At 42.8% G+C, this 19,472-nt stretch overlaps 1 protein-coding gene, 1 long non-coding RNA gene and 1 pseudogene across 2 annotated transcripts; 2 read left to right on the plus strand and 1 right to left on the minus strand.

The window, feature by feature from the left end:
• The first annotated feature begins 557 nt into the window (after window positions 1-557).
• On the plus strand, window positions 558-7,081 carry aldocb (aldolase C, fructose-bisphosphate, b). Its single transcript, XM_058628127.1, has 9 exons — window positions 558-709; window positions 4,036-4,152; window positions 4,281-4,492; window positions 4,836-4,890; window positions 4,986-5,146; window positions 5,312-5,395; window positions 5,482-5,656; window positions 5,749-5,948; window positions 6,040-7,081. Exons 2-9 carry the CDS (start codon window positions 4,041-4,043, stop codon window positions 6,130-6,132), a joined length of 1,092 nt encoding a protein of 363 aa, XP_058484110.1. The 5' UTR covers window positions 558-709; window positions 4,036-4,040; the 3' UTR covers window positions 6,133-7,081.
• Window positions 6,872-7,518, minus strand: LOC131458837 (uncharacterized). Its single transcript, XR_009240133.1, has 2 exons — window positions 7,393-7,518; window positions 6,872-7,194 (listed from the first exon to the last, which is right to left on the minus strand). It is a non-coding gene; the product is annotated as an uncharacterized LOC131458837 (long non-coding RNA).
• A 66-nt stretch (window positions 7,519-7,584) lies between these two features.
• Window positions 7,585-19,453, plus strand: LOC131458836 (NACHT, LRR and PYD domains-containing protein 12-like; annotated as a pseudogene).
• Window positions 19,454-19,472: the final 19 nt, after the last annotated feature.

Consider the following 19,472-nt stretch of genomic DNA (forward strand, 5'->3'; position numbering starts at 1 on the left):
AATGAGTTTGTGATCATTGTCATTCAGTGACATACTGAAGAAAATCATCGTAAGTCACAGGTTCAGTGTGTTCAGTGTATTGATGACTCTTCCCTAACCTTCAGGGAACTACAAGTCAATCTGACACGCATTGTCACGCCTCCATGAAGGAAGGCCCCGCCTCCATGAAGGAAGGCCCCGCCTCACACAGGTAGAAGACACAGACGTCTCATTCTTAGTATGAATTTTAAATGATTATACACTCAGGTTTATGGCTAGTATATTCACTTAACCAGCCTACATGTTACTACACTCTGGACCTTTAGTCAAAATGACTATTGTTATATTGTTGATTAAATACATCAATACAATACCACACAGAGGCTTCATTAGCATGACGACTGTTAGACTACTTTATCACTTTAATAATGACTTCATGTAATAATATCAAGGATATCGAAGAAAACAGAGAATAAACTGTTGATATTTCGGTGAAGTTTTGTCCTTCACCACAACCTAACTCAAAAGTTGCACAGTCATGTTGTGGAGCCATTTTCTACGTCTGTACGTCGTTAGCCACGCCCCCACGGGGAGGCTGCAGCGACGTTAGCCACGCCCCCACGGGGAGGCTCTTCTAAAGGGTCACGTTGCGTTGCTGCAGTGACACAGAGGAGAGGAGACTGTCCCGCATCCTGATCACAGCCGTCAGACAGACCACAGACACGCGCAGGTAACACACACACACACACACACACACACACACACGTACAGCTGTTATATTGATCATGTGTAGATGAAGATGAAGGTAACGATGGTAAAGATGATGAAGATGATGAAGAAGGATGGCGATGATTACCTGAAACCTCACCCTCATCGCTGACTGCGTTACTGTTCTTATTAACTGCAGCACAAAATGGCGTCGTCTCTACACTTTTACACAACATTTTATACGTTTACATGTGCGCATTCATCATCATCATTATCATCATCATCATCATCATCGAGTTACGCAACAGGAAGAGCGCGAGAAGAGGGTGACCTTCAGGGGTGAACCTGTGGCTGCTAACAACACACACGATACAAGACAGCCTCCATTTTAAATGACTTATTTGTGTATTTACGTGTTGATGTACTGCGGTTATTGATGCGGAGACGGAGGAGGAGGAGGAGGAGGTGAGGAGGAGGAGGAGGAGGACCTGTGGTGAAGCACGTAGACCTCTCTCTCTCTCTCTGTCTCTCTCTCTCTCTCTCTCTCTCTGCACTGAACATTCAACAGTTCATTAATCCAGTCTCTTTTTCACTTTCATCAGTCGCGTTTTAGACCGTTATTTAATAACATTAGTGACATTCTGTGTATCTTGTCTCATTGTAATGAAAAACAGTAATATATACAAATATGATTAATGAGGGAAAAAAAGATGAGAGAGAAAGAATATCAGCTGGAGATCTCCTCATATCTTCCTCAGGTCATAATCTCCCTCAGCAGAAATTCTAATCCTAATCAATCGTTTACTTTTTGAGTCAAACGGTGAAAACACTGTTTTATACATGCACATCATAATATGTGTACATATTTAAAGTGTCAATTATTATTATTGGTTATTTCTCTCATTGTAACCATGATAACATAATGCAAAGGAATGATTAGAGAGAATAGCGCCACCTACTGTCTGTGGTGCTGTCAGGAGTGTCCCCCCCTGTGACCTGCAATGCAGACGGCTGTGACGTCACCGTGCTCCTGCTCGTGCTCGTGCTCCTGCTCGTGCTCCTGCTCCTGCTCGTGCTCCTGACGACAGAGTAGAATCTTCCTGAGCGTCGGCGTCGCCTTATGAAAACACAGCAGCAGACACGCGTCGTCTCATCTCAGCTCATGTAGCTCACACAACATTACAGAGAGGAAACAGAGACGTGTGGGTAAACCTGTGGGTGGTGATACTGATCCAAACCTGGCAACCACAAAAGATTGCATTCTTCAGCTCACAGTCACTGAGGTTGTGAGTCTCTGTCTGCTGCTGTCGTGTGAACACGATGTTCAGTCGATCACTGCTGGCTGCGTTTGGCTGGTGTTGAATAATCACAGTATTATATTTAAGCTGCTTCTGAATGACACCACAGTTTGGGAGTGTTTTCAGTACATTTACAAAACACGCAGCACTGAGCGCTTTAAATTCCCAGCATTAAACCAATCAATCACTGCAGACGACAGTGTAAGCTCCACCTGACAGAGTGAGTCACGTGTGTGGAGTTAGGACCTGAATCCGATCAGTTTCACCGAGACGTATTAAAACAGTAAAGAGGAAAATCTTATATTATATTAAAGTTTCTTCTCAGAGAAAACAAATCAAACTCTGGCTGTGTTTGAACGCTTATTTACGTCGTGTATTAGTCAACTAACTATATTTTTGTTATGATTGATATGTCAACTGTTTCCTTGTTCAAATATTGATCATGTTTACCAAAACGTTAAATGATAATAGAAGTAAAAATCTTGAGTTATTCACAGCTTTAGAATAAAAGCCATTAAAATGAGTTTCTTTACAGAGGTCACCGTCTTATTTTACAACAGTGACGTAAACAAAGAAACCAAACAGACGCCTGTTAATATATTATAATATTACATCAACTAAGAATATTATCATTCTGGTCTGGTTTTCTCAATCTGTGGTGGATTATTTTAATGTTTCATGTTATTTTCCCACCAAATGACTGAATGAATAGTTCATGTTTTCACAGTGTGTTGCTGCTCGTGTGTCAAACATAAAACAGGACATTGTTCCTTTATGCTCTTAGGTTCAGGTTTTCATTACACGCTCACATTTCATTGTGTTTGTCTCAGTACAGATTAGACTTCACCTTGCAGATTATTTTGCGACCTTTTCTCAGCAGAAACTCAAACATGAGTCGTGTGTTTGCTGAGCCTGAGGTTAGTGAGGCACAACCAGGGCCCACACGTCGTCCAGTGTGGGACAGATTAAGAGACACATTGGACTAAATGAAGGGATTTCACTTGGATGTAGAATGAAGCGTCTACACACTTTCTTCACTGAGTGTGTGTGTGTGTGTGTGTGTGTGCGTGCGTGCATGTGTACGTGCTCCTCAGGCTGAGGTTATCTCATCTATCTTAAGCAGAGGATTAACACAGAGGGTACAGGATTTGTCAGGCAGTGTCCTGCAGTACCACAGCAAATGTGATCAATAAGTTCATATATTCACTATACAGAGTCATTATTATTATTATTATGATGATGATAGCTGAGCCAGTAATGGAGCACAGAGTGTCTGTGACGCTGCACTGATCAGAGGATGGAGCTCAGCCACGGTCGCTGGACGACTGGCAGTGATTTAATGACGTTAGTGGACGACTGCAGAGGACCCGAGTGTTGCTGAGGAGAGAAACATCCAGCCCTGCATCTGTAATGAGGACGAGCAGCAGCAGAGTACACAGGAGCGCCGTTACGTAATCCCTCGCTCTCTGTTCTCTGCAGCCCAGAGGGCGGAGGGGAGGTTACATAACTGCTTATTTACGGCAGACTGAACAACGGAATAGGCTTTGGTTCAAAGCGTGACAGGGTGGTGGCTGCTGCTGCCAAATGGTCTCAGTAGTGAAGTCAGTATTTCCACATTTTATTTATTGTCTGTATGATAGTTATTTCTATCAGTCACTGGTTTTTCTCACGCCTCAGCTCCGTGTGCAGTGAGGTCGAAATTATTAAAGAAAGGATGGATATAATGCCATTTAAAAAATTTACAAAAGATACATCTTTGAAAAGTACAGAAAGGAAGATGGAGAATGTAAGACTCACAGATGTTAATGGCACTTTCGTTCGAAATAAAGATATTACATGTCATGTCATTTAACAGACGCTTTTATCCAAAGCAACTTACAAGGGAATTGAGTACAACCTGCCAGGGGTGAAGTAGTCTTTTGCACACATGGCATCGGTCTTAACCACTGAGCTACCCCACCTCCAGATATCAGTCAGTGTTGTGCAGTGAGGCTGCCATGTTGTGGGTGACAGTGTGACCCGCATGACTTTGTCTCCGTTCCTCCTCCAGCCACCATGACTCACCAGTATCCCGCACTGACTCCTGAGCAGAAGAAAGAGCTGCAGGACATCGCTCAGAGGATAGTCGCTCCTGGAAAGGGCATCCTCGCCGCCGATGAGTCCACCGGTGTGTGAAATTTACACTAACCCTAAACCCACAATAATTGAAATTGCAATATAATCAAAACGATTGAAGATGTAACTGCAGTTATGTGTCGTGTCTGTGATTCAATGGCGTGATTGTGCCGTTTACAGGCAGCATGGCCAAGCGTCTGAACCCCATCGGGGTGGAGAACACAGAGGAGAACAGGCGTCGCTACCGTCAGCTGCTCTTCACGGCCGACCAGCGCATGGACAGCTGCATCGGAGGCGTGATCTTCTTCCACGAAACTCTTTACCAGAACACAGACGACGGCGTTTCCTTCGCCAAGCTCATCAAAGACCGCGGCATTGTCGTTGGCATCAAGGTGAAGAAACCATGCAGAGATGATGACTTAGTGTCGCCTCCTCTCCTCAGGTGTTTGCCTGAGCTTTGAATGGACCCTCGTCTGTTTTGTTGATGTTATTCTTCAGCTCAGTGTTTACTGTTACAGGCAGTGCTTGTGTGTGTTCAGCAGGTAAAACAAGAAATGTTGTGTAAAGGGAAACACAGACCCGCTGTCAGCTTGTTTAGACAGACACACAGAAGACGAGCAGATCAGGACAACACAGTGAAAGAGCTTTAAGTTCAGCGATGAGGATTTGGTTTCAAGCTTAATCTTAAAATCCTGAGTGATTTCACATTCACAGCCTCTGTCTCTGTGTCCACAGGTGGACAAAGGTGTTGTCCCTCTTGCTGGAACAAATGGAGAGACCACGACTCAGGGTACGGTCGGCCGCTTTAGTCACGCTCTCACTAACATCACAAACTCCTTGTTGCTGTGGGTTTGAACAGATCCTCTGCTCTGTTGATGACCGCAGGTCTCGACGGGCTGTCTGAGCGCTGTGCTCAGTACAAGAAGGACGGCGCAGACTTCGCCAAGTGGCGCTCGGTGCTGAAGATCAGCGACACCACTCCGTCTGAGCTCGCTATCCTGGAGAACGCCAACGTCCTGGCACGATATGCTAGCATCTGCCAGCAGGTCGCTTATAGTTTTTTAAATATGATCATTCTAATGTTATTATTGTAATACTAATGAAGCTTAGCCTCTGTAATCTGCTGACTAGTTCAAGTTCAAAGCTGATGTTATTATAATAATAATAATAATAATAATAATAATAATGTAAATTTTTCTTCTGTCTCCTAGAATGGTATTGTTCCTATTGTGGAGCCTGAGATCCTTCCTGACGGAGACCATGACCTGAAACGTTGCCAGTACGTCACTGAGAAGGTAATTTAAAGAGCAACACAGTGTCATTAAGTCTACATATCCACAGTCTTGTAACTGTCAGTGTGTGTGTGTGTGTGTGTGTGTAGGTCCTCGCTGCAGTGTACAAGTCCCTGTCAGACCACCACGTGTACCTGGAGGGGACACTGCTCAAACCCAACATGGTCACACCTGGACACTCCTGCCCCACCAAGTACAGCGGCGAGGAAATCGCCATGGCTACCGTCACTGCCCTGCGTCGCACCGTGCCTCCTGCTGTTCCAGGTTTCCAAAGATTTTAAAGTGACTTGTTTATTGAGCTATAAAAGAAAGCCGTAGCGTGTATGATATGATGCATGAACTCTCTGTCTCCTCAGGAGTGACCTTCTTGTCTGGTGGCCAGTCAGAGGAGGAGGCCAGCGTGAACCTTAATGCCATGAACAACTGTTCGCTCCCCAGGCCCTGGGCCCTGACCTTCTCCTATGGCCGTGCTCTGCAGGCCTCTGCCCTCAACGCCTGGAGAGGAGAGCTGAGCAACGAGAAGGCCAGCACCGAGGAGTTCCTCAAACGTGCTCAGGTCAGACGAAAACCCGTCCACGTACATCAGGACGTGACTGTTGCTCTGTGCCGCGTTCTGAAAGACACTTTACTTTCTCTCCCTTCTCCAGGCAAACAGTCTGGCTGCGCTCGGCAAGTACGAGTCTTCTGGAAGCGCCGGCTCCACAGGAAAGTCCCTCTACGTAGCTAACCATGCCTACTAAACATCACTGTACCACATACACATGTGAACTAGTTCTAATGAATATTTGCTTTTCTCCCCTGCGCCTTCATACATCACAGGCCTGCGCTGTCTACTGTACTTTAGAGTCGTCAGAGTCCTTAAAATGATCTTAACTATATGTATTTAATAACATAATGTGAAACTACTATACTTAAGGGAACAGGAGAGTTGTTATTTTTTATTTTTTTTTTTAAATCAAACAGTTTTGCGACAATTTAGGATAAAAGTCAACACTGGTTTTGGAACACAGTTCCTCTGCGACGCAGTTCCTCTCAGTCAGTATTCAGTTCATGCACCGCTCTTCACATGTAGTGTTTCCTGTCAACCACTCCTGAGCAGGTGTGTGTGTGTGTGTCTGTGTTTGGCTTCTGTCAGAATAAAGTGCTTCTATTTAAAAACTGCTGCAGTAACACTCCCTGACAGTGGGACCAAGCGATTATTAGCGATTATCAAAACATTCACGAAGGGACGAGACATGTTTGTTGTACTTTGAGACAGCTGTAGCTCCAGCAGAGGTCAGAGGTCGCTGCGTTTTAACTAAACAAATATACACCACGATGCAAACGTATGATTGAGCTTAACCTTTCTGTTCCCACACTTTAATCACACCCTGCAACCTCGTCTGTTCTAAGTGTAACATTAGCTTTAAGTCACAGTCAGCGATTAATGTATTCAGTTATGTGAAGGTGTCGATATTTAGTGATTCCAGTGTGTCATCACCCCCCCCCCCCCCCCCCGTTTCCCTGAGTCAGTCCCGTGGGAAAACGACATGGTTTCTATTGACGTGAACATAAAATGGACCAAACCCGCGGGATGAGACGCAGGGAAACAGTCACTGCTGTGTTGAAATGATGTTTGTGATCGTTACCATTGTTCTTGAAGCACTTGGTGTATCAAATAGTGAAAGAAATAAACGTTAAAAAACTTAACTCTTTTTGCTTTGTGTTGTCTTTTTTAAATCTTTATTACCTTCTCCAGGAGCTCATGTTTTCACCAGCCTGGCTTTATCTGTAACTTCCTGATGTTTGTGTGACGGTTAGGTCTAAAATAAAATAAAATAAAAAAATTATTTGGTGTGTGTATGTAGGTTCAGACACGACATAAATATATATATATCTATATAGATACATATACATATTTTATTTATGCACTTGTGTGAATGTTTGTTTATTTTCTCTTTTTGTAGTAGTTAAAGTTTTTAAATGTTATTTTGTAAGAAAAGTAAAAAAAATCCACTCACATTAGAACCGCCCGTGTTCTTTGACGTGGATTATGTGACATTTGAGTGACGTCGTATACTGTAACAAACGCACCGAGCAGATCCGTTCACCGGATGTAGCTCCGCCCCCTCTGCCTTGAAGACAATTCCTTCCAGTGGCCACTCGTGGTACTGCAACTGAAGTAATAAGCTAATCTTCCCATTGCGCGGTCGTTTGGCGTCTCGGGAACGGTGCTACTGTCAAGGTACCGTACGATAGTAAAACGTTATGAGAAATGTGAATAAATGAAGGCAATGAGGACTTTTTATTTTACATTTTTAAAAATACTAAATATAACATTGTAAAAATAACACATTTGATGTTAAATGCTTAAATATGACAGTAAACACGACAGCAGCTGTCACTCTTTTACTCCCATCATGCCTTTGGCTGTTCGTGGACGCGCCGAGTAAATAGAGAACGCGGACGGCTCGTTCATGTCGCCGAGAGGCATTATGGGCCGCACAACCCGGAAATAAACCCAGAAGCGTCACAGGTCGAAGATGAGAGCGAAGTTTTTCGGTCTCAGCGCTGAACTCTCTGACAGGAGAGCTTCTCATCAAAGGCAAGACTGAAAAGGCACATCTGGACTTTACTTTGGAATATATGAACGTTCTGTGCCGCCCTCAGGTCTTCAGGGAGGCTGTTCCACAAACCAGAACCAGAACCAGAGGACGTAAGGGTTCTAGAAGGCTTAAAGGGTCAAAGCAAGTCAGACAGATGTGAAGGAGTAAGACTATTAACATCTTTAATTACATCACTAACATCTTTCTTAAACTTGATTAAAATGGCATTGGCAGGAGTGTGTGGTTTATTGGTGACATATTATGGTATGTAGAGTAGAGTTATATGCTCTGATGTGAACGTGAGTACTTAATGTGCTATAAGTCCAGTCCACATGAGTACACATGACATTTGTTGTATGTTCTGTAAAATAAAAATGAAAACTCTAATCTAACTCCGTATTATCAGTAAATACAGAGGGAGGAGCAGTAAAAGTTCAACTCTTCTGTGTCTTTTGTTTAGATTCTATTTGACCTGTGAAGCAGAACGACAAAAAAGGTGAGTGTGCATGTGATTATGATGATGATATTTGATTATATGATAAAAGCTTCAAATTGTGGTGAGTGTGAGCTCACAGTCTCTCTCTCTCTCTCTCCCTCTCTCTCTCTCTCTCCCTCTCTCTCTCTCTCTCTCTCTCTCTCTCTCTCACTCAGACTGAATGAAGTCCAGAAGATGAGTGGTCGTGTGGAGGAAGAGGAGGACACAGCAGGGTCTCCAGGACCCAGCTGTCTTTCTGTGAAGAGTCATGAGTCTATGGAACCACCTCTATTCTTCAGTCATGAACCTGGAGCCTCAGAGACAAAGTAAGAGACAGTTTGTCCTGTGAATGAGTAAGATTCATAAGAGTGTAGGTAACGAGTCTAGACTTGAACCTCTGGACTTCAGTAATAGACCTGGAGCCTCAGACACAGAGTAAGAGAGCTGCTACAAACCTGTAACAGAGACAAACGCTTCCTGGTTCTTCAGTCGTATCAGTGTGATCATATGTGGCTGTGGCTCAGTTCATGTTGTGTGAAGTGTAACAGACTAGAACAGAGAAAATGTTGTTTCTCTACATTCCCACTGCAGCACAAAGTCAACTTGGTTTAGTTATAGAAACTGTTGATTTTCCCTAACTATCACCATCATTACTCTGGGAAACATAAAATAAATAAATAAATGAATTTACAAAGACAAACGCAGCATATTTTCACTCCAATTTGAGTTAGTTTTGTAAACACAATTTTTTCCTTATTTTGTTGTTTGTGTTGTTAACTATAATAATCTTGGTCCCAACACAGACTGAAGGTCCATCACTTTGATTCATCTTCACGAAACAAACATGAAAGCATCGTGTCAACCGGCTAACCTTAAAATATATAAAACCCTGTTTGTGTTTGCAGAGGTCAGAACCAGAGACGGAGAGCAGAGTCTCCAGAACCCAGCTGTCTGTCTGTGAAGAGTCATGAGTCTATGGAACCACCTCTATTCTTCAGTCATGAACCTGGAGCCTCAGAGACAAAGTAAGAGACAGTTTGTCCTGTGGATGAGTAAGATTCATAAAAGTGTAGGTTCACAACCAAATCTGTGTCCTCACAAAGACACACACACAAGAACAACAATATTCTCATGTTACTGTTTTCTCAGGGAAACGTCCAAACTTCAGAGCAGCTCTGAAAGCAAGTAATTTTTTAATTTGTGGTTGTGGTGGGCACTCAGGGGTGTGTTTCTTCTTCAGAATCTGATGAAATGATGATCATTTACTGTTAGTGTGTGTGATCTCACAGTCTCTCTCTCTCTCTCTCTCTCAGACTGATTGAAGTCCAGAAGATGAGTGGTCGTGTGGAGGAAGACGAGGACACAGCAGAGTCTCCAGGACCCAGCTGTCTTTCAGTGAAGAGTAACGAGTCTAGACTTGAACCTCTGAACTTCAGTAATGGACCTGGAGCCTCAGACACAAAGTAAGAGAGCTGCTACAAACCTGTTAGATTGTGCCGATTTCCTTGCTTTAACGTGTAATGTGCGTGGCTACTGTGATCTTATCATGCCAGTGTAACCGAGTGTCCGGGGGTCGCCTGAACTGTTCATAAAATCAATAACAAAACATCAATAAACGGGATGAGACACGAGTTAGCCGCTTCAGGTAGCCACCGCTTCCCACTCATACTCTTTATTATCAGCGTAGAATAAGAGCAGCGGATATCAGCCACCACCAGCATCTAAGCGTGGAAATAACAAGTGCACTCGTGGTATCACATCATATTTCATCTCCTTCTTTTTAACGTCTTTATATTTTTTATATTTTTTTTTCTTTTTTCTTTTTTCTACATATGTTTCAGTTTATATTTAGACTGTACATAGACTTGCATGCCTCTTATGTTTCTATCTTGTAACATATTCTGGAGCTGCTGAACTGTGAATTTCTCTGTGAGATGAATAAAGTATCTATCTATCTATCTATCTATCTATCTATCTATCTCTATTTCTCACACTGAGAAGTGATCAAACTTACCGCACCTTCCACGAGGGGCAGGAACGTGCATTAATTAATTCTATCACTTCATTTATGATAATAGCTGCTTATTAAAGTGTAAGTCTGAAGTGGAAAGAGTATGAACTTAGATTGAACAGATTTAGATCCACAAACACACACACACACACACAGATCAATGCTGTTTAAGGGACAATATGGGGTCAAAAAAGGCATGGTTTAGTGGAATTTATTCTTTATTATATTAACAAATTATCTTACAAAACCATTTCATTCACTGTCCATCTCAGCCACACACCTGTCCACCATGTTAATAATAAAGAAATGTCTTCACAGACATAAGTTGCCATTTCTGTGGACGAGCACACGTCCTGCTGTCCTCTGTGTCAGGACGTCCTGAAGGATCCAATCTCCACCAGCTGTGGTCATCGGTTCTGCAGACACTGCATCTCCTCATACTGGGACCAGTCTGGTCCACCAGGAGACTCCTGCTGTCCCCTGTGTGGACAGAGACCCAGGACAGGATGTGGACCACAGACCATCAGTGTACAAAGTAAGACTCATAAGGAGAGCAGTTCCCATCAGCACTAGCAGACTTAAAAAAAAAAAAAAAAAAGATGACATTTTTTTCTGTGGCTGATGAAAATAATCTTCAGCTGCTCAGATTCTTTCTTTGTCTCTTGTCTTTCAGCAGATGTTGGTCTGCAGGAGGTTCTAGATGAACATAAGATCAGTCTGAGGAGGAGATTTGAACATGTGACTGAAGGAACTGATGGAAGAGGAAGTAGAACCCTCCTGAACAGGATCTTCACTGAGCTCTACATCACAGAGGGACAGAGTGAAGAGGTCAATACTCAACATGAGGTGATGCAGCTGGAGACGACCTCCAAGAAGAAGACGGTCCAGGACACTCCCATAAAGTGCTGTGACATTTTTAAAGCCTTACCTGACCACCAGGGGAGCATCAGAGTCGTCCTGACCAACGGCGTCGCTGGTGTTGGAAAAACCTTCTCGGTGCAGAAGTTCACTCTGGACTGGGCCCAGGGTTTGGAAAACCAGGATGTGAATCTGCTGATTCTGCTTTCATTCAGGGAGCTGAACCTGATCAGAGATCAGCAGCACAGTCTTCTCACGCTGCTCCATGTTTTCCATCCAACATTAGAGAAGGTCAGAGCAGAGGAGCTCGCTGTCTGTAAACCTTTGTTCATCTTTGACGGCCTGGATGAAAGCAGACTCTCACTGAACTTCAGCAGCAGGACGCTGGTTTCTGACGTCACACACAGGTCATCAGTAAACATGCTGCTGACCAACCTCATCCAGGGGAATCTGCTTCCCTCGGCTCTCGTCTGGATAACTTCTCGACCTGCGGCGGCCAATCAGATCCCTCCTACATGTGTTGACAGGGTAACAGAAGTACGAGGCTTCACTGACGACCAGAAGGACGAGTACTTCAGGAAGAGATCCAGAGATGAAGATCTGTCCAGCAGGATCATCTCACACATCAAGACGTCCAGGAGCCTCCACATCATGTGTCAAATCCCAGTCTTCTGCTGGATCAGTGCTACAGTTCTGGATTACATGTTGACCACAGAGCAGAGAGGAGAGCTGCCCAAGACCCTGACAGACCTGTACTCACACTTCCTGCTGGTTCAGACAAAGAGGAAGAAGAACAAGTACGATAAAGGACGTGAGACGAGTCCACAGGAGCTGATGGAGACTGACAGGGACGTTCTTCTGAAGCTGGGGAGGCTGGCCTTTGAACATCTGCAGAAAGGAGACATCATGTTCTACCAAGAAGACCTGGACCGGTGTGGTCTTGATGTGACCGAGGCTTCGGTGTACTCAGGAGTTTGTACAGAGATCTTCAAAAGCGAGAGTGTGATCTTCCAGAGAACAGTCTACTGCTTTGTTCATCTGAGTGTTCAGGAGTTTCTGGCTGCAGTTTACATGTTCCACTGTTTCACCAACAGGAAGACAGAGGTACTGCAGGACTTCTTCCGAAAAAAAGGTGGTGGTGGTTACACTTCTATGGATGTGTTCCTGCAAGCAGTCATGAAGAAATCACTTCAAAGTGAAAATGGTCACCTGGACCTGTTTGTTCGCTTCCTTCATGGACTCTGTCTGAAGTCCAACCAGAGACTCTTAGGAGGTCTGCTGGGTCAGACTCAGAACAGTCCAAAAATCATCCAGAGAGTCATCGAGAACCTGAAGAAGATGAACGCTTACAACATCTCACCTGACAGAAGCATCAACATCTTCCACTGTCTGACAGAGATGAACGACCAATCAGTGCATCACGAGATCCAAGAGTTCATGAAGTCAGAGAACAGAGAACAGGAACTCTCTGAGATCCACTGCTCAGCTCTGGCCTACATACTGCAGATATCTGAGGAGGTTCTGGATGAGTTGGACGTGAACAACTACAGAACATCATCAGATGAGGGAAAAGTCCGACTGATTCCAGCTCTAAGGAACTGCAGGAAGGCTGAGTAAGTTCATCAATCAGTGATGATTCATTGTTTGGTTTATCAAAGATTCTTCTCATTCTTCTCACTTTGAGTCAGCTGTGTTGTTTTTCTGCACATGTTTTAAATGATGAAAGTGCAGATTTATCAGCTGCTTGGGATTCTTGCTTTGAACTCAATGAAAACACTTGTCTTTTTGGTTTCACCTGAACCTGATTAGACTTTGACGAGTTTGACATGAGTCCAGGTCCCAAGTGTGTTCCACACACTCAGACTGTGGACATGATGGACACCTCACTGTGACTCCATGTTCATGTAGAACATGAAAGATGTTTCATGTCAAGCACAATAGAAGATGTTGATAAAAATGTCAACATGTCTTCTCATGTGTGTTGGTTTTCACCTTTGATATGTTTCTATAATCACAGACTGGATTATTGTGAACTGAGATTCAGTGTGAAGTCAGTGATCAAACACCAACTGGTTTCAAGCAGCAACTTCTCGTCTTTTATTCTTTATTCAGGTTTAGTCGCTGCAGTTTTTCCGAGGTCAGCTGTTCTTCTCTGGCCTCAGTTCTGAAGTCCAACCTCTCCCACCTGAGAGAACTGGACCTGAGCTGCAACAAGGATCTGCAGGATTCAGGAGTGAAGCTGCTGTGTTCTGGACTGGAGAGTCCACATTGTGGACTGGAGACTCTGAGGTGAGTCCACTGACTGAAGCTGCTGTTGTTGTTTTTTTAAACTTTAATTTTTATTAACATTAAACTCATTTGATTCACACACACACACACACAGTCGTTGTGTAAAGTCTCATGTTTTATTCTTTATTCAGGTTGGGTCTCTGCAGATTGTCAGAGATCAGCTGTTCTTCTCTGGTCTCAGTTCTGAAGTCCAGCTCCTCCCACCTGAGAGAACTGGACCTGGGTCAGAACAATCTGCAGGATTCAGGAGTGAAGCTGCTGTGTTCTGGACTGGAGAGTCCACATTGTGGACTGGAGACTCTGAAGTGAGTTCACTGACTGAAGCTGCTGTTGTTTTTTTTTTTAAACTAGTCTTGGGCCGATATTTAATATTATCGTATATCACGATACTTGATATTATCATATTTCATGATATTTAATATTATCGTATATCACGATACTTGATATTATCATATTTCAGGATATATTATCGTCTATCACGATACTTGATATTATCATATTTCATGATATTTAATATTATCATATATCACGATACTTGATATTATCATATTTCAGGATATTTAATATGATCGTATATCACGATACTTGATATTGTATTTCATGATATTTAATTTTATCGTATATCACAATACTTGATATTATCATATTTCACAATATTTAATATTATCGTATATCACGATAATTGATATTATCGTATTTCACAACATTTGCCATCAGATTTGATATTTTTTACGATATCTAATATTGAATGGCCACCGTGCATTTTCAGGATTTTCTTTTGAGAATAAAATCTGGTGGGAGTGGATTTGTTGGGCTGATGGAAAAGCGCTTGATACAGCGAAATGATGACCGACCAAAAAATGCAAGCTGGTCATTTTGTCAGTAGCATCACAAACCTGCGCTCTCACCTCAGATCCATCATCCTGCACAGTTTGCTCGACTCGACTCCACAACATGAGCTCGGAAGGAAACTTCCAGCAGCACCGCAAGCATCGATCAACAGCCCACAATACTAGGAGCATTTGTATAAAAGAATGAATGCACCACTGCTGTAACCTGCTACCTTTTTAAAGCTATGGTTATGTTTCATACAGTCGTAAAAACATTATTCAAAATTACACTTTTTATTTATGTCATCAAATAATCAAATACTGCGATATTTCAGTGGCACAATATCTAGATATTTAATTTTGGATATTGCCAAAGTCTACATTAAACTCATTTGATTCACTGATGAGTGAATGAAACACACACACACACACACACAGTCGTTGTCTAAAGTCTCATGTTTTATTCTTTATTCAGGTTGAGTGACTGCAGATTGTCAGAGATCAGCTGTTCTTCTCTGGCCTCAGTTCTGAAGTCCAACTCCTCCCACCTGAGAGAACTGAACCTGAGCTGGAACCAGGATCTGCAGGATTCAGGAGTGAAGCTGCTGTGTTCTGGACTGGAGAGTCCACATTGTGGACTGGAGACTATGAAGTTAGTTCACTGACTGAAGCTGCTGTTGTTTTTTTAAACTTTCATTTCAATAACATTAAGCTCATTTGATTCACTCTCTCTCACACACACACACACACACACATACACACACACACACACACGCATTCGTTGTCTAAAGTCTCATGTTTTATTCTTTATTCAGGTTGAGTCACTGCAGTTTGTCAGAGATCAGCTGTTCTTCTCTGGTCTCAGTTCTGAAGTCCAGCTCCTCCCACCTGAGAGAACTGGACCTGGGTGAGAACAATCTGAAGGATTCAGGAGTGAAGCTGCTGTGTTCTGGATTGGAGAGTCCACATTGTGGACTGGAGACTCTGAGGTGAGTTCACTGACTGAAGCTGCTGTTGTTTTTTTAAACCTTTAGTTTTATTAACATTAAACTGATTTGATCACTGATGAATGAATGAAACACACTGTAATGGTGCAGCTGCCCGTTACCACGGCGCACCGTGAGACTCATAGACAATCCAAGTGTGTCGCAGGTGACTTTATTTAAAAAGGACAGCGGCCACGCCGTGATTAGTCCGGTATCCTGGCACTGGGACACAAAGGCCACACGGGTTAGGAGCCTGGCGTTCAGGGTGGCCAACTGAACTTTCCAGAGGAGAGATAATTGGTGTGTGTTGGATCGATAACTTACCTGCATCTTGCGGCGTTGCTTCCGGGTTAAGATGCTGCTGTCAATGCTGCTGAGTTAGAAAATAAAACCAGCAATCCTAATATCATTCAGGCTTTTTGGGTCCCTGTCCCACCAGGCAACACACACACACACACTCACACACACACACAGTCGTTGTCTAAAGTCTCATGTTTTATTCTTTATTCAGGTTGAGTGACTGCAGTTTGTCAGAGATCAGCTGTTCTTCTCTGGCCTCAGTTCTGAAGTCCAGCTCCTCCCACCTTAGAGAACTGGACCTGAGTGAGAACCAGGATCTGCAGGATTCAGGAGTGAAGCTGCTGTGTTCTGGACTGGAGAGTCCACATTGTGGACTGGAGACTCTGAGGTGAGTTCACTGACTAAAGCTGCTGTTGTTTTTTAAACTTTCGTTTTATTAACATTAAACTCATTTGGTACACACATGCACACACACACAGTCGTTGTGTCTAAAGTCTCATGTTTTACTCTTTATTCAGTTTGAGTCGCTGCAGATTGTCAGAGATCAGCTGTTCTTCTCTGGCCTCAGCTCTGAAGTTCAGCTCCTCCCATCTGAGAGAACTGGACTTGAGTAAGAACCAGCTGCAGGATTCAGGAGTGAAGCCTCTGTCTGATCTTGTGCAGAGTCCAGACTACAGACTGGACACTCTGAGGTCAGTAGAGTGTTAGAGTCAGTGTCCACTATTCAGCTCTCAAGCTTTGTGCTTCTTCCTAAGATCTTGAATGGCTCATGTTGAAACCTCAGTCTTTGCCGGGCAGAGACTTTGCTGATGTCGTTGAACGACCATAGTTGTTTCATCTGTGACATGAAAATGTCTTCCACAACCTCACCTTGAGTCTGGCTGTTGCTCATCCACTGTTCAGTCTTATTGGTGAATCAAACACCCGACTGTAATCCTACTGAAGAACTGATGCTTCCTCACCGTTATTATGATCTAATCATCTAAACAAATAGTGTTTGGTAAATGAGTGAATGTAAAGTGATAAATGTAACACGTGAACATGAAGCCGAAGTCTCTGCCGCTTCACTGACTCACTGCTGTGACTCTGACTCTTCTCCTCTGTCGTCTTCTCTCAACAGGTGGAAGTGGTGGTAATCTTCATGAAGAGGATCTTCAGTCCAGGTCCTGCTCCGTGACGCAGCTTCAGCAGATCTGGGACAAGGTTTTTCTGTGGCCACGATGCTGTGACATCACTTTTAACATGATCAGCTCAGTCCTGTCGGAAACTGGTTGTCAAAGAAAAAGGTAAAAGAAAAGATGTCAACAATATTTCCATGGCAACGACTTGACTTCAGTCCAGACTGGTTATTCAATGTGAGACCAGTTTGTGGAAGTTAAATGAAGACGTCATTCGAGGTTATTATTGTTATTAGTGTGACTGCTTAGCAATGCAAAGCAAGCATCTATATTATTATAATAATAATAATAATAATAATAATGATAGTTTTGAGAAAAAACCCACACATCCTATATCAAAACGTGCGGTTTGATCGGGAACACACACGGATGGGAAACAGTCAAAAAAACGGTCTCAACCAGCCCACTTTGGGGCGTCACAGTGTCGTCGTACTTTAACGCAGAGACGTGGTTGAAACTTTAAACAGGTCACAAGACTTGATACTTTTTTCAACTAAATCAAAGTCTTTATACATATTACGATTTTTAAACAATCGCAGTTTAAGTTTTGTACTTTCTTACGTTTTTATAGAAACATTGGTTGTCGTCTAACCCTGTGTGTTGTTTTCATTTTCATATGACTTGCAGTGTTTCTTAAAATCACCTGCTTTCTCTGTTTTTCATCAGTTTTGGACAGTTAGAAAATGGTGTTTGGAAGGGGGAGGGGCTTGTACAACCATCTGCAAGAGTCAGTCTCTCTCTCTCTTTCTCTCTCCCTCTCTCTCCCCTCTGATCAAAATTCTGCCACAGGATTTTCAAGTTCTGGTTACTGTTGCTCCTCGTCCTGCTACATCCACCAGGTGCGGACCTAGAGCATGTGAGGCCCAATAAGAAAAAAAAAATTAAAGCCCACATAGACCGGAAGCTCCAATTAACGCTGCGTTTGTGTGTGTATCTGCGTCATTACCTCGTTTATGAATCCCTAAAGCTTCAGAACAAACAGTTCAGCCACTGCTCAGAAAATAGTGTTGTATTGTTTTCCTGGGCTCTGTGAAGCGGATCGGCACTTCCTTAATTTGATGTCGTCATCAAAAATCCTCACCACTCCTCTCACCACCGTAGCGCCTCCTGGTGCGGGCACTAGTCCGGGCACATCCGGTTGCGTACATTCAACCGCAGAAGAAGAAGAACTACTCTCGTTGTAGCATCTGAGATGCAGAGCATCCACCGTGCCAGAGGGGGAGCTGTGTATCTGAGAGCTGGCCTATCTATTACGTCACTTCCAGGTACCTGGCCAATCACAGTACAGTAGGAAAGCTCTCGTTGGCTGGCCAATCACAACACAGTCCAGTCCATCTGGGGATGTGGTTTTGGTCTGAAACAGCGCGGCTGACGAGAGTTAGTTAATATATGTAAGTAGACCTCCATAACTAACATATATGTGTGATACAAGCATTCTAAGTCACCTTTAAAGGAGCCGGCAATAGCACAAAAAAAAAAAACACATTTAAAGTGATAAATATGACCAAATGTCATAAAATAGAAAGTGAATAAAGTACCACCTTGTGTTTTGGAGTCTCATCTGCCTCTTGTTTTTCCTTGTTGTGGTTTTGTTTGTCTCTTCATCTCCTGAGCCAAAGTGACAACTTCAACAAGAACTCACCCCGAAGCTGATTTAAAGAGCTGACGCCAATCACTTAAAGAGAAAGTTTGTAGTTTCTAGTGACATCTAGAGGAGAGGCTGAAATGCTCCCTCCCCTGAGAGCTACGATGGCCTCTGCTGATCAAATGCCGTGCTCATCATCTGTGACCGTATCGACTGATGCGGTTCCCGTATAAAGACACGCTTAGAAGTTTTACTTGAGTATATTGTCTAGTACTCTATTGTTGTTCCAGACGTGTATGATAGACAAACTTATTTTTCTCATATCCTGTTAGCATTTGTGCCCTACCGCGGGCTAGCTTTTGTCAACATAATGGTAAAAAAGTAGAAATATAAAATAATATAGAGCTCACAATCATTATTATTATTATAGTAATAATAATAATATTAATATCATTCTTACATTGCTATTATATTAATGTAATGATCAATGAATAAACCTGCAGAACAATAACGTGTTCAAAGTAGTTTTATAACTCCATTCTTGAATTGAGTTATAAAAGCATGAATCATGAATCCACACAGGAGCTCGTTAATATATCGATAATAAGTTTGAAGATAAATGCTAATGAGCGACGAATAAATAACTAAAACCTGCTTTGTCGTAATATTTTTAAAAATGTAAAGGAAATCCCCACATTGCCTTCATTTATTCACATTTCTCAGAAAGTTTTCAAGCTTTGCTGTGTGCGTACACAGCTGTGACGTCACTCTGGGAAATAAGATTTTTCTTGTCTTTTATGGCCTTTAGGACGGTTTTACAAATATGAAACTTCATGAATTAAAAATATAGAATATAAAGATCTATACATGCCTGTGTCCATGTCTCGAGGTGTCCTGTGGACACTTTTACAGGCGTCTCTTTTACTATTGTGCTCAATGGGAAAATTGCTTTTTGGACCATGAGTATTTTTTGTTGCAGTACC

Source organism: Solea solea, chromosome 4 (assembly GCF_958295425.1).
Source record: "Solea solea chromosome 4, fSolSol10.1, whole genome shotgun sequence".
NCBI lineage: Eukaryota > Metazoa > Chordata > Actinopteri > Pleuronectiformes > Soleidae > Solea > Solea solea.

Excerpts from the sequence above, each read along its gene's own strand:
- aldocb (XM_058628127.1), top strand. The coding sequence starts at position 4,041 with ATGACTCACCAGTATCCCGCACTGACTCCTGAGCAGAAGAAAGAGCTG. Across the intron at positions 5,147-5,311 it reads ATGCTAGCATCTGCCAGCAG|AATGGTATTGTTCCTATTGT; the intron begins GTCGCTTATAGT and ends TCTGTCTCCTAG. Across the intron at positions 5,949-6,039 it reads AGTTCCTCAAACGTGCTCAG|GCAAACAGTCTGGCTGCGCT; the intron begins GTCAGACGAAAA and ends TCCCTTCTCCAG.